Raw genomic sequence first — 14,037 nt, forward strand, 5'->3', positions numbered from 1 at the left:
GGAAATTAGTCAGTTTCTCACAGTGAAAAGTCCCTGCTGGCTCAGCTCAAACAAACGAAGATAGTACCTTCATTCACTACTGCTGCATTTTATTTAAATTAATGACTTATTTTACATTCTGAGCATTTGAATAATCACATGTTTATTGTGGATACTAGCATGACTCATGACTTTGGTGTGCAGTATGCACATCCAAGGCAAATTGAAGGTACCCTTACTGAATGGAGAGAAGGAAGATTACTGAATAGACTTGCTGCAATTTTTCTTTTATAAACTCATCAATGTCATCAAGAGATATATAAAGAAGGTCAGAGGGAAGACAAGTTTGAAGTATGCTAATTTCACTTTTAAGTGTGCTTCACAGAAAACTTAGTGTTAACTTGGCATTCATAGTTTAAGATACTTATCTTCTTTTTACAATTGTAGATGTAATTATTACAATTGCAATCATTACAGCGAAACATTCTTACAACCTGATACAAGGTGACTTTACATTTTTAATGGTTACATTCTGACCTCTAATGGCTGAAATTGTAATTACAGATTGCTTTTCATGGACAAATTTTTTTATGCTTTTCTTTGAATGAACAACTTGTATTATAATAAGGGCTAAGCCTGTTATTTGTCCTTACATAATTTGAAAATGAAATTCAGCACGTTTAAAAAAAATCAAAAACACAAAAAACAAAAAAAGAAGAGAAAAATAATCGATAACTGATTTTCGTTTGATTTTCACTAGCAATCGATTGCTCTGGTCTTGAGCTCTCTGCCGCTCTGGTTGTTTCGTCATATTTTCTGGCGCCAAAACAGCAAAGGTAAAACAGACTGTAAACATAGCGGAGCTGGGTTGCGTCAATAACAGTTTACTAAAAGTATTTTTGTTACTGACCGCTTTACAGATTATTCAAACGTAAATGGACACGCAGTCGTATTTTCCCGTACCGCCTGGGGTGGGTATGGAGGAGAATTTCCTGTCTTTGGACGATATTTTGCTCTCTCATGAGAGACTTCCTATCCGGACAGAGTGCACTTTCCCTCGGCTTGGCTTTCTGGAGAAGTCGAGTGACACGCAGGACATCCCGGAGGTCGGTAAACACATAACAGTTAAAGTTTTGCGAATGTATTTATGCTAAAACAAGTAAACCAAAAGTACCGGAATCGCCCGTTTATCTTTTTCACAAAGCTACTTACATCTCGCTAAACTTCATTCATATTTTTGATACTTTTGTTTATGTCATTGTATTTATAAAGGGAGAATCTTCGAAAAAGCAGTTTCCAGCGTTCAAGGATAGACAGGACTCGCGTGTAAATTCGGCGTATTTATAAACGCGAACAACTATACCAGTATCAAAATTTCTAACTTGTGTATGCTTAAGCTTCAGCTAGTTAGCATCGCAAGTGTTCTTCAGTCGGCTACCAGAAGGTGGTACTAGTCTTAAAAATCTACTACTAAACAAATAAACTACATTTGAAAAGCAATATTTCTAAGTACATAAAGGAGCAGGTAACGTCAAGCCTTGCTGTAGGTATTACAGTAAAGTGAACAGTGCTTTAGTACATGTGAGGTCTTGGAGTTCTTAAAAAATCCGGTGTACACCAAAACACACCCCTGTAGCACTATTAGAGCTCCAGAGAGCCGGGGTATTGTTACTCCATCACTGTCTTTTGTTTCATCCCAGGGTACAAAGATGGAGCTTCCTCTGTGGCTGACCAAGGGCCTGTACGAGAGGAAGAGGAAAGTGGTCTCTGTGGAGCTTCCTAAGGTGTACAAAGAGGGTTGGAGGACCGTGTTCAATGCTGATCCCAACGTGGTGGACCTCCATAAGATGGGGCCCTACTACTATGGCCTGGGATCCCAGATGCTGCACTTTGACAGCCCAGAGAATCCTGAGATCGCACAGACTTTGCTGCAGGTAAAAAAAACAAACGTTAACATGGAGGTAATCAAGGATGAGAGAGACCAGAGTGTTATATACCTATGTGGTATGTGACTTTTGTTGCCATGATGCCAGGTCTCTCTTGGAAATGAGATTTTTAATCTCAATGAGATTTTTTACCTGGATAAATAAAGGATTAATAATAAAAAAAAAAGAGTAGATCTGCATCACTGAAAGTGCAAAATAATCCTTATTTATCTTTTACTGTCCTGCAGTGCCTGCTCCAAAGCATGTTAGGTTCGACTTAAGAAATTAACAGGTGTCTGGAAAATAGTGTCACCATCTTTCAGACCTCTGTCTGGACTAGGGCTGCCACAAACGATTATTTTGATAGTCGACTAGTCACCGATTATTTATGCGATTAGTCGACTAATCAGATCATCATCCACTGGACGTAAAACTACAGCTTATTGCACCAGCAGCATCTGCTCTTATATAACTATCATTAGCTTACAGCTTTAAGCTTTTAAGGTGCTAACTAAAAATAAAGACAAGATGATAGTTTATTCAATTTTAATGAAATTTGCAGATTGTTTCGGTGAAGTTTAATAAACTCCTTGCTATCTAAAATATAACAGGACACCGGAGTATATTCTCCAGCATCTCACACTTCTGATAATCAGCTGTCTGCTTGACGTTTATTCAGCTGTGTAAAAACTATAACTTTAATCTCAGCCAAACCAAGTTACTCAGGAACAAATAAAATACAAAAAAAAAAAAAGCCAAACAACAACATTTTTAATTTATCTAAGTGACTCATATATATTTAACCTGAGTCACGAAAGACGGCGGTGGGTTTGAAAACAATTTGCCGGGAGTCCGGTGTTCTCACGGCGCTAGTGACCTAGCCCCTGGCTCGCTATCGAGCTAGTGGGTAACAGACGTCTCCGAAAACGTCGGAGCGCTTTTGAAAATATGTGGTGTCCTGATAAACTGAGCCGATATTTGAGGTTTACACAGCTACATTCTCGCCTGAAAATATGTTAAACGTTTATTTTGTGACCCAGAAAGAATAATAAGAGTAATATTAAAACTAACTAGCTGCCGTCATTGTTGGAAACTAAGCTGGGCCGCGCTATGAATTCTGGGACACAGCTGCTTCTTCTTCTTCGGGGTTTAACGGCAGCTGGCATCCTTGTACATGCAGTGCTGCCATCTTCTGTTTCAGTCTGTTATTACACTCTTAAATCCTGCTATTATTCCTGCGTCTTTTGCGATCTTACAAAGCTTCAAACGACACGTCGACTATTAAATCAGTCGCCGACGATTTTGATAGTCGACGTAATCGTGACTAGGGCTGAACGATATATCGCATTTGCGATAATATCGCGACATGATCAAGTGCAATTTTCTAACCGCAAAGGCTGCGATTATACTCTGGACATGTCCAAATTCTCCTGAGGCCGCATTTGTAGACCGATTACGTCACAGCGACGCGCCGAAGGCTGTCCAAATTACTACCATATCCCAGAATTCATAGCGCGGCCCAGCCAAACTCCAGTTTCCAGCAATGGCGGCCGCTACTAAGTTTTAAAATTACTCATACTAATCTTTCTGGGTCACAAAATAAACTTTTAACATATTTTCAGGCGAGAAAGTAGTTGTGTAAACATCAAATATCTGCTCGGTTTATCAAGATATCCCATATTTGCAAAAGTGCTTCGACGTTTTCAGAGGCGTCTGCTACCCACCAGCTCGACAGCTAGCCGGGAGCTCGAGGGTTACTGATGCGGCCGAGAACGGCACAACTCCCGGCACATCATTTTCAGATCACCGCGGAGTTTCGCTGCTCGGGTTAAACGTAATATATAAGTCACTTAGACAACCTAAAAATGTTATTGTTGGGCTTTTTTCAGTGTTTTGTTTGTTCGTGAGTAAATCGGTTTGGCTGAGATTAAAGTTATTAGATTAGATAAAATAAAACTTTATTAATCCCCCGGGTGGGTTCCTCCTTGGTTTTCACACAGCTGACTAAACGTCAAACAGAAAACTTATTAAACAGAAGTATGAGACAGTCGAGAATTTACACCAGTGTCTGGTTATATTTTAGATAGCAAGAAGCAGACGGCCGAGTTTATTAAACTCCACCGAGACAGCGGTGACGCTAATCAGAACTAGCCTTCTGATTCAGAAGGCTAGACCGTCCAATTTCACGCCTTTAAACTTTAAAGGCGTGTTTGTGTGTGTGTTTATACAATTGCTATTATGTTTGCACTTTATGTGTAATGTTACTGACTGCAGAGATCAGTAAGATGTGTGTATTTTTTATTTATTAGTTTTATTTATTTAATATTACTTTTTAATTGAATGACTGTCTAGTAGTTCACAGATGTCGAAAAACTGAGTGTGGTAAAGCCACTGATTTTGTTTATGTATATTTCTGCAATCTGCACATTGTACTGACTTTCATTTTAATGTTTACACCAGGGTTCCTTGTCAGCACTTTATGCTCAGGTGTTTGTAAGCTAAAAATAAACTATTGTGTATGTTCAAATATACTGTTGTGATTGAAGAAGTTAAATAAAAATGTCAGTCATCAATTCATGCATCACCTCATGTCATCATAACAGAGGTCTGTCTTCCAGGAAAGAACAGTTTAAAATTAATGTAATATAGTATTGGCCATACTATATGATGTATTGCTTGTCTTTGTTTAATAATACAGAAGACAAAGACCTTAAAAAATAATCGCATATCGCATCGCAATCGCAATATTGGGGCAAAAAATCGCAATTAGATTATCTTCCATAATCGTTCAGCCCTAATCGTGACTAGTCGACAAATCGTGGCAGCCCTAGTCTGGACACGGTATGAGTGTCTAAAGTCTTAAAAACATTATTGAGAAGAATAGATTCTTAGGAACTTAATTCTGCTGTTGTTGTTGTTGTTTTTTTTTTTTTTTTTTTCATTCTTTGTTTTTTTTTTTTATTTATTCTGTAGGGAAATTTTAAACACTTTTATTGACCTATTGGCCTGGTTTTATTGATCATAAAACCAGGCACCTAAGCTGTGTCGCCGATCTTATATAAAATTTGTTAGTGAGCCTACTTACTTCTTTGATTTAGGCTTCTGTGTTTGTCCTTCACTAACTTGCCTTATTTTTCAGAACTGCAGCTGAAACAATATAGCCAACCTTATCTTAGATACAAGTAAATAACATTTTAATTGAACTAAATACAGTTTTAATTACAGTCACAGCCGCCTGTGTTTTAATGATAGAGCTGTGATTGTAAGAAGTATAAGCGACACACGTTATGTTTTTTTTACTCTTATTCCATTTCATTGGTCACGCACTCCAAATACTGACTCTTTTTGCGAATGCTAAATCGTGGCTTGTTGAGTTTATAAGCACCTTGGGGTGGCTGTTGAGCCTGATCACCAATGTTTGGTTAAGTGATGCCAGCAGCTGTGGCTCAGGTGGTAGTTACTCCATTGGTAGGACGGTGGATCGATCCCCGACTCCTCCAGTCAGAAGTGTTCTTGGTCAAGATATTGAACCCTCGTTTGGCCCGTATGTGTTGAAGTGACTAGGGATAGACAAAAGGCCTGTGTGAATGTGTGTATGATTGGGTGAATGAAATTTGCAGTAGAAAGTGCTCTGATTACTCAACTGAGTAGAAAGATATTATAGAAGTGCCAGCTTTATCCTGTATATGTTAGTATTTGCCTCAGGTTTCATCATGTTTAGTATGAGCAGCCACCATTGTAACAGGAAAAAAGGAAACACAGACTAAGACCCACTGTAATAATAGCAGGTGTGTGCTGCACAGCCATGAAATAATACATATATAAATCAGACAGAGGTTTTTATTCCACATGACATGTGCAGTGATTGATTTCCTTCATCAAGGACACAGCATGTCTGCAGATTCGTGAAAACAGTGTGTGTGCGCGCGCTATGGGAGGTGAGGCAGACCTACAGGAGAAGTACAAGCCATTAGCTTCTTGTGGTGGCAGATATTAAGTGGACTCTTCATTAAAAGCTCAACATTTTAAAATGAGTGCATGGGTGGAATTTTAAGTTGCCACCAGAGTTTTGGATTGTCTGCGTATTGATCTTTGTGTACAGATGGTTTGTACCTGAGCAGCTCATTTTATTGCCACTCATAATATTTAAAAAAAAAAAAACTGAAGGAAAACAAATGAAAGAGTCCAGCTTAAGCTGTCTATACCGACGGCCCATTCTGACTGTCACTTTCTACTTGTGTTTTGCAAGTGAGGATAATTTCTGCACTTTGTATGAGGTGGAAGATGGAAAAAAGAAATTGGAGCCTGTGTTTGGTCATCGTGACTGCGATCGCCTTTGAAACATACTGTCACTGAAGCCTTTGCATGGCTCTTGTATCTTTTCCGTTCCTGCTACACCTTTTTGTCCTTGTCTTATTATCAAAGTGTCTGAAGGTCTCAGAGTATCTTAAAGCATTCATGTTGTTTTCCTAAAACCTCCTAAATGTGGTGTCTGACTGCTGCTGGCAGTAATGCTGCTTAATGATTTCCAGGTAAACTGATCCTTGTGTGATGTAAGTTTAATATGCAGGCTTGAAATAACTCCATCCATCTTTTACTGTAAAAGTGCTTCCATTATTACCAAAAATGCTTCCTCCAATAGAAATTCAGGGTGTATATAATTATAGTTATCGTGTATATCATGACTATTCAGACTCAGCTGCTGAAATATTATATAACATGCAGATTTGGTAACTGGACTGACTCTTATGGAGTGCTTTTCTGTTATGCCTGAGCACTCAAAGAGGAGCAGTCTTTACTGAAAGCCACATTCACACAGTGCCACTGAGCACATGCTGACTGTCACACACACCGGTCGATGGAATCGGCCAATTAGAGTTCAGTATCTTTGCCAAAGAACATTTCAACATGTGGACTCAAGCAGCCAGGAATGGAACCAACAACCTCTGTTTGGTAGACAGCTCGCTCTACCTCCTGAACCAATTTCGACACTTTTTCTGTAGTTAACCAGAATGACCGAGGCCATATTTCTTAGCAAGCTGTGCAGATGCTTATAGAGAAAGCTGTGCAGTTTTAACCCATTTCCAATCAGGAAGATATTACAGATTTACTTCAATTATTCATTTTTTTAAGCTATTAGATAACAAGAATATATGACTGCTTGTTTCCTTGGATGGCCTAAACCTCTTTGAGGGTGCAGGAATTAACTGAAAAGTTTGAAACAGTTGTGTTGGATACTTCTGAATTTTTCTAAAAAGTTATACTTTGGATACAACAGTTTTGTTTTCCCGCTGAGGAACACCTGCATGATGTTTTTCAGCTATGCATGTGTAGCTTTCTAGATTAATTGCTAATCTGAATGAAGAGGTTAATGTACAGTTTTGTTAAAATTGCTCCCAAAACAGATTTTTGTAACTTTTGAACACGAGCAGAACCATTTGATTAAACACGTGAGTTACTAAATGCAGAGGGTGATAAATGGCTTAAAAGGAATGTATTAATCGTGGACATTTGTACAATGTTTGATGGAGAAAAGGTGCAGAGTGGTGCATTAAAAACTGTCCAGAATTCACGAAATGTGGTATCTGATTTCCTCCCCACTTGATGAGGCACAGAACGTTTCTCTGTTTTAAGCCCTGTTTCAGTCTTCTCATCCTCTGAGGTGCTAAGCCCTCCAAATAAAGGATTTCTGCTGGATTAACACCAAGATCAAACGCGTGCTGATGGTATGTTATGCGTTCCTGGACCAGCAGGGGCAGACCACTGTTCTCTCTGCAGCCAGACATGAAGTTTTTCCTTGTAAAGAGGTCACAGTGTTTCATGGCTCTGATGTCACCTTCTGTGTCAAGCAGAAATCTGAACGTGAGATTTATTTGTTGCATAAATGAACAGATATGAGATTAGAAAGTGAGTCTTTAACTTTGTGCATGTGTTACTGCACTCTTTAGTCTTGTTTAAGGAAAGAGGATTTGTCCTGGTGTAGCTGACTGACAGAAGCAGCAGCCCAGACGTTTTATTAAAAATGCTCACAGGACACACATTCACTGATAAACCAGTGTTACTCTCTTCATCACAGCTAGGGGGTGCAGTCAGCTCAGGAAGTGTTACAGTGCTGCTGTTACCAGGCAGACTCACTTTAACCTGACTCTGACACACAAACAGAAACACATGTTCAGAGTTCTTTGCAGCCTCTCATAACTCAAACTGTTAGAAGCTGTAAGATTATTTTTAACGTGAGCACAATAGCTTAATCTGTCGTGTTGAAATTTATCAGTTATGAATAGGGATGGGTATCGTTTAGGTTTTATCCGATACCGGTGCCAAACCGGTACTTTTGAAACGGTGCCGGTGCTCAAACGGTGCTCAAACCGGTGCTTAAAGAATGGAGAACACAAAGTTGGTCCAAAAACCTCTCATGCTCAGCTGGTTTTTTGTAAAAAGATAACAATGTTAGCCTTTTCTGCAGCTATGGGGCATATATGGTATCACTCTTGGCTGGAAGCAGTGCTTAAACAATGGAAAAAACACAAACTTTGTCCAAAACCTCTCATGTTTAACTGTTTTCCACTTTTTCTTTGGTCATTTTAGCCTTTTTTGCCAGGGTGAAGGGAGTATCTGCCATCAAACAAGAGGACAGCCGCATGTAGCTATGACGATGTTTGCTAGTTCACCTTACCTGCATTAATGTAATAACATGGTTAGACTACTCAACGTAAATTACACATGAACAACATTAAGCTACTCACGCAGAGAAGAACGGCTGCTGCTGCATCATCATCCGTCATCATTTCTGCTACACTGACAGGGCTAGGGGCCAGGACTCTCCTCTTCGTGTTTTTGGGGGATGTTGCTAACTCCGGGTCCGATAACAGGCAACCCACCCGCAGTAGATGTGCTCGGTGTGAGGTCTCGCAGCAAGCTATCAAATACGGCGCATTTCTGGGCTTTTAAAAAAAAAAACGCTATGCGTCGCCAGGTGTTTCATCGGATTCGAGGTGTTACCTCCTTTGACAGTATCACAGTATCAGCTTATAGCACTTGTTGCTGCTGAGTTTGCATATTTTGCTGTGAAGTATAGCCAGGCTTTTGACCGCTTTGCCTTGGGCATTTTTAATCTGTAGCTCTGCTCTAAAAAAAACGTACGTACCTGGACCCGCCTACTATCCTCGGAAACGTAAAACGATTGGCTAGAAGTGTATCACAGCTTGGGAAAAATAAAGCACCGAAATGTGCGCTGCCTTTCGGTCTGGTTACTACCGTTTGTCAGAACCCCTAGTTATGAATAATGCACGACTGCATTCTGACTGAAAAAATAGAAAACTAAAGGTGGCAATCAGTCTGGTGGCATAGTGATTGACAGAAAAATAACAGTTTGTTGTTTTGTTTTTTTTAAATTGTTTAAGTTTCTTGTTGAAATAGTAATTTTTTTCAATGTTCGAGTCACACATGTTAGTATTGATCTATATTGTCACAGCTGGATCTATAATATATTTGTGTGGCTATCCTTCTGTGCTAGAGATGCACTGACCCACTTTTGTCCAAGTCCTATCTGATATCGATACCATTACTTCAGATATCTGCTGATATTGAATCCTAAATTATTTCCTTGGGAATTAATAAAGTATTCTGATTCTGAAATACTAGTAATGAATTAATGACGTAATCATCCCTGTGACAAAATCACGTGCAAACTCCACACAAAGGCCTCGGCTGGGGTCGATGCTGATCGCTGTGACACCTGCCTCCCAACCTGTAACCCGGCCTTTGGAGTAAACTAAATGTTTATTCCAAAAGCCGGGTTAAATTAAAATATCCTGGGAACAAACCTTAATGCTCATGTTGACGTACTTGGATGACCCACAATTTCATTTTGTTCTTCCTGTGAAGTTGTTTTTTTTTTTTTTTTTTTTTTTTTTTTTTTAAATGTGAAATAGAAAAAGCAAATGAACTGTTATTGAAAATAATCATTTATCTTTTTTAATTTAATGTTACAGCTCAATGTAGCAGCAACGGGGAGAGCCATGTTTAGACACACTCTGATGTTACTGCCAATATTTTTGAGATCAAGTTTTTTTTCTTTTTTTTTTCTTCTTTTTTTGAAGCTTTGAAGTTTTGCCTGAAAGTTGAAAACATGAAATTCTACATGTCTGAAGTTTAGCATTAAAATGATTATCAAAGGTGAGCTGTGTTGCACAAACTGGGTCACTCTGATTGAAAACTTTGCAAGCATGCCTAAAATGTAAAATACATTCACTGCTTGGTGAGTTTCTGCACATTAAACTTTTCCTGCTGTCCTCCATCCAGACATTTATCGCTCGCTTCAGGCGAACCATGGACTCCTCCCAGAACGCCTACAACGAGGACACGTCAGCGTTCGTGGAGCGTCTGGACTGTCTGGAGAAGGCTCTATTCAGGTCTGGCCAGAGCGGCCTAAACGGCTTCCAGAGCTGGGAGAAGGGGCAGGCCTCGCAGCTCACTGCCTCCAGCCTGGTTCTCAACTACCGCAAGAGGAAAATCACTGATGTTCAGCCCTAGCCCTGCTCACCCGCAAGACTCTTTTTAGTGCCGTCTTTGTCCACGGACCGCTTCTTCCCCTCAGCCTGAGCCATGCAGGGAGTGTTGAGACGTGGACCCTGTAAGGAGTATAAAGACATTTCTATTTATTTGTCACATTGCGTGCATTAAGAAGCTTCTTTGTGACATTTACACAAGTAAAGACTGTTTTTACCAGTAAAGATTCAAAACATTTGCTACTTTCTATCATTACAAGGCGAGTTATAATATCTTCTACTTTGGTTTGAATTTTTAAAAATCTAAAATCAAAGCAACGTTATGAAGATATTCATCCTAATATCTAAAGGCCTGTTAATAAACTTGTGATATTGGTATTAGAGCAGGGCGATATGACCAAAAATATTTATCACGATATACATTTGAAAATTTGCGATGATATAACTGACAATATAATTGACACCAGACAAAATACTTTACAACTCCACAACTTTATTAGTGCAAAAAAAACAAAACAACATTGTGTTTTCACTTAAACAAGCAGCTGGGTTTTTTTTTTTGTTTGTTTTTTTAAATGTGCATTAAAGTTATATAAAAACTGTAAATAAAATTTCTTTCAAATTTTTTTATGCCCGCAGCACTTAAAAGGGTGAGCCAACACTTCAAGGTTCACCTGTATCTGAGCGTATTTGAGGAAAATTCAATTCAGTTGCTGTGAGGTGTTTTCTGTTCTAAGCTAAAAACCTTACAATAATATAGACAAAACCTCAACAATCAGATGACCTCATATGAGCAAGGCGACCGTGGGAAGAAAAACTCCCTTTTGACAGGACGAAACCTCTGGCAGAATTGAATTGAATTTTATTTATACAGCGCCAAATCACAACAACAGTCACCTCAAGGCACTTTATGTTGTACAGTAGATTAGAGATGGCACGATACCACTTTTTTATATCTGATATCAAAAATTTTGATATCTTCCGATACCGATATGAATCAGTTATAGTGTTTTTTTTTTTTTATATCTTGCTGATTTTTGTATAAGTTCATACTCAAGTTACAAAAAACAAACAAACACTAAAGTTATTTTGTTATACCTGTATGCAAAAAAAATATACTGCACCCAAAATATTTCATAGTTCAGAAATACTGATCAAAACCTACACCATCCTCCCTATTCTGGTATTTTAAAGAGTAAGCAACCTAACTAATAGGGTTGCAAACTCAAGCAAAAAAAAAAAAAGAAATGGGGGAACCCCCCACCCTCCACCTCATGATGCTTAATCGACGTAATCAACTTTAATTTCATGCAGTGTGGGGAAAAAATGGACAGAAATAAACTATTTTTCAAGAATAATTAAATAGATTCAGCATCTTTCTTCAACAGAATTGCAGACTGCACAGATGGAAAAAGTACTATAGCTTACTAGGGTATATTAGACTTAATAGTTACTATATACAGTAATTGACTTCTATACATTTTTCATCAGATTAAAACTTTGGGTGTAAGATTCGGATAATTATTTATTAAAAGCTACACATTTTAAATGAGAATAAGAAAGAAAAGTATGACTTTGTGCCCCCTTTTCCCTGTTCATGCCCTATCGGCCCCCTTGGCTAAACTTTGCTAGATCCGCCCCTGCACAGTTACCAGCCGTTAGCTGCGTAGAAAAAGATCCTGGTGTAGAAAGTAATATTAAATAAATTCTAACAACAGCTTATCAAGCTTAAACGTGCTGCTGTTGTTCAGCCGCTGGTTTCCTCTTTCTGGTGCGAAGTGGGCGATAAACAAACAAGAGAGACGGACTCGCGACAGAAAAGCCGATCAGCTGATCACTGATCAGTTTCATGATCGAAGTAGCAGCAGGAGAGGGAGGGAGAGAGAGGCAGTCGCTCCATATATCGGTTGTTAAGCTTAACGCGGGAATGCTTTACAAACATTCAGAGATTGACTTACACACTTGCTTTACTTCTCTCGGGGATAACTTTGTCGGAGATGAAATGCCGGGTTGGTAGCGAGGCTCCAAATGCTCAACCAGATCGCTGAGAGGTCTCGCACGCCACAGCCGCTCTATCACGTGACGCATACTGCTCCGATGTGCTAAGGTTATGAGGCGAGTTACGGAGTGTTGCAAGTTTTTTGAGGTGCTTTTTTGATATTTAACGGATCTGATTACATTTTTTATTTCTCTCTGATATCCAATCCAGTAATTTAGGTCAGTATCGGACCGATACGTAATATCGGATCGGCCCATCTCTACAGTAGATCCTACAATAATACATACAGAGAAAAACCCAACAATCATATGACCCCCTATGAGCAAACACTTTGGTGACAGTGGGAGGGGAAAAACTCCCTTTTTAACAGGAAGAAACCTCCGGCAGAACCAGGCTCAGGGAGGGGCGGGGCCATCTGCTGCAACTGGTTGTGGGTCAGGGGAGGGAGACGGGACAAAAGAGATGCTGTGAAAGAGAGCCAGAGGTTAATAACAACTGATGATTACCTTACCACCCCAGCTTTTCAGACACTTTGACACAGTCTAGTAAGCTGTTACGCTGCCCATGCTTTCTGTCAAAAGGGCTGTTTAGTTTCTTTGCATCGTAACTAACCTCTCCTGACAGATGATGCAGCTGAGGGCTCCCGCAAGATCTACATGATGTGGTGATTGACTGCACTTGTGGGTAGCTGTGATTTGCTCCATAAAGGCGACTGAACAGTTTTTCCCTCTAATTATCCTCCTTGCTGTCAATCAGTCTTTGATGTCACACTTCCACCATCCAGAAATGAGTCAGTCGAGTCTTTTTTTTCTTTTTTTTTAGATAATAATTATTATTTATCCCTGTATTTGTACAGGAAATTCATGCATTAAAAGGTATAAAATAAAGTGTCTTTGCATTGAATTGCATACTAAGAATCACTAGTTAGCATAAAATAAATGCAATCAGACCGTTGGAGGAAATCTGTCAGGCATGAGTAGAACAAAAGACCCAGAGCTGACTGTGAGGAAACATACTAATCTCTGCACTGTTAATACAGAAGGCAGAAATGCTTTGCATTTTGTTTAAATATAAGAACAGTAAAATCTTTAAATATCAGGTGACATTGTGCCTGTAGGAAAAGAAATCTAAACTGTTTCGAGTCCATTTTCTGCTGCTTATCTGGACGCCGAGCAAGCCAAGACATCACTCTCCCGAGCAGTGTTTCCCTGCTCCACCTTAGGGATCGTGTGGAGTTAATTGGCTAGATGGGTGTATACTGAGGTATCCTACTAGTTGGATGCACTTGAACATTGATAAAAAGTACCCAGAATGCATCTTGATCAGATGTCTGTACCACCTCAGTGTGAAGGAACAGGGACTGTTTGTCCTCTTCTCACCTCGCCTCACCACAAAGAGCCAAGACTTCCTACAGTGGAAACTCATTTAGATTTTTCTCCGAGCGCAGTCATGCTCTGCTATCTGTCAACCATATCGGTGTGGGACAACGCCGCAATTTCTGCTGACTCTGCACCGATCTACCGTCACGCTGACTCTTACAGTGATTAACAGCATTGATTTCCTGACCTCAAATGAATCCCTGCTCCCCATGCAGGCCCGTGTTGTGTTTATTATAAATCATTGG

At 39.5% G+C, this 14,037-nt stretch overlaps 1 protein-coding gene across 1 annotated transcript; it reads left to right on the forward strand.

Moving 5' to 3' along the window:
• The first annotated feature begins 732 nt into the window (after positions 1-732).
• gins3 (GINS complex subunit 3) lies at positions 733-10,652 on the forward strand. Its single transcript, XM_026172572.1, has 4 exons — positions 733-815; positions 900-1,085; positions 1,680-1,913; positions 10,209-10,652. The coding sequence occupies exons 2-4, from the start codon at positions 915-917 to the stop codon at positions 10,437-10,439; spliced, it is 636 nt and encodes a 211-aa protein (XP_026028357.1). The 5' UTR covers positions 733-815; positions 900-914; the 3' UTR covers positions 10,440-10,652.
• The last annotated feature ends 3,385 nt before the right edge of the window (positions 10,653-14,037 follow it).

The sequence above is a fragment of the Astatotilapia calliptera genome, chromosome 7 (assembly GCF_900246225.1).
Source record: "Astatotilapia calliptera chromosome 7, fAstCal1.2, whole genome shotgun sequence".
Classification (NCBI taxonomy): Eukaryota; Metazoa; Chordata; class Actinopteri; order Cichliformes; family Cichlidae; genus Astatotilapia; species Astatotilapia calliptera.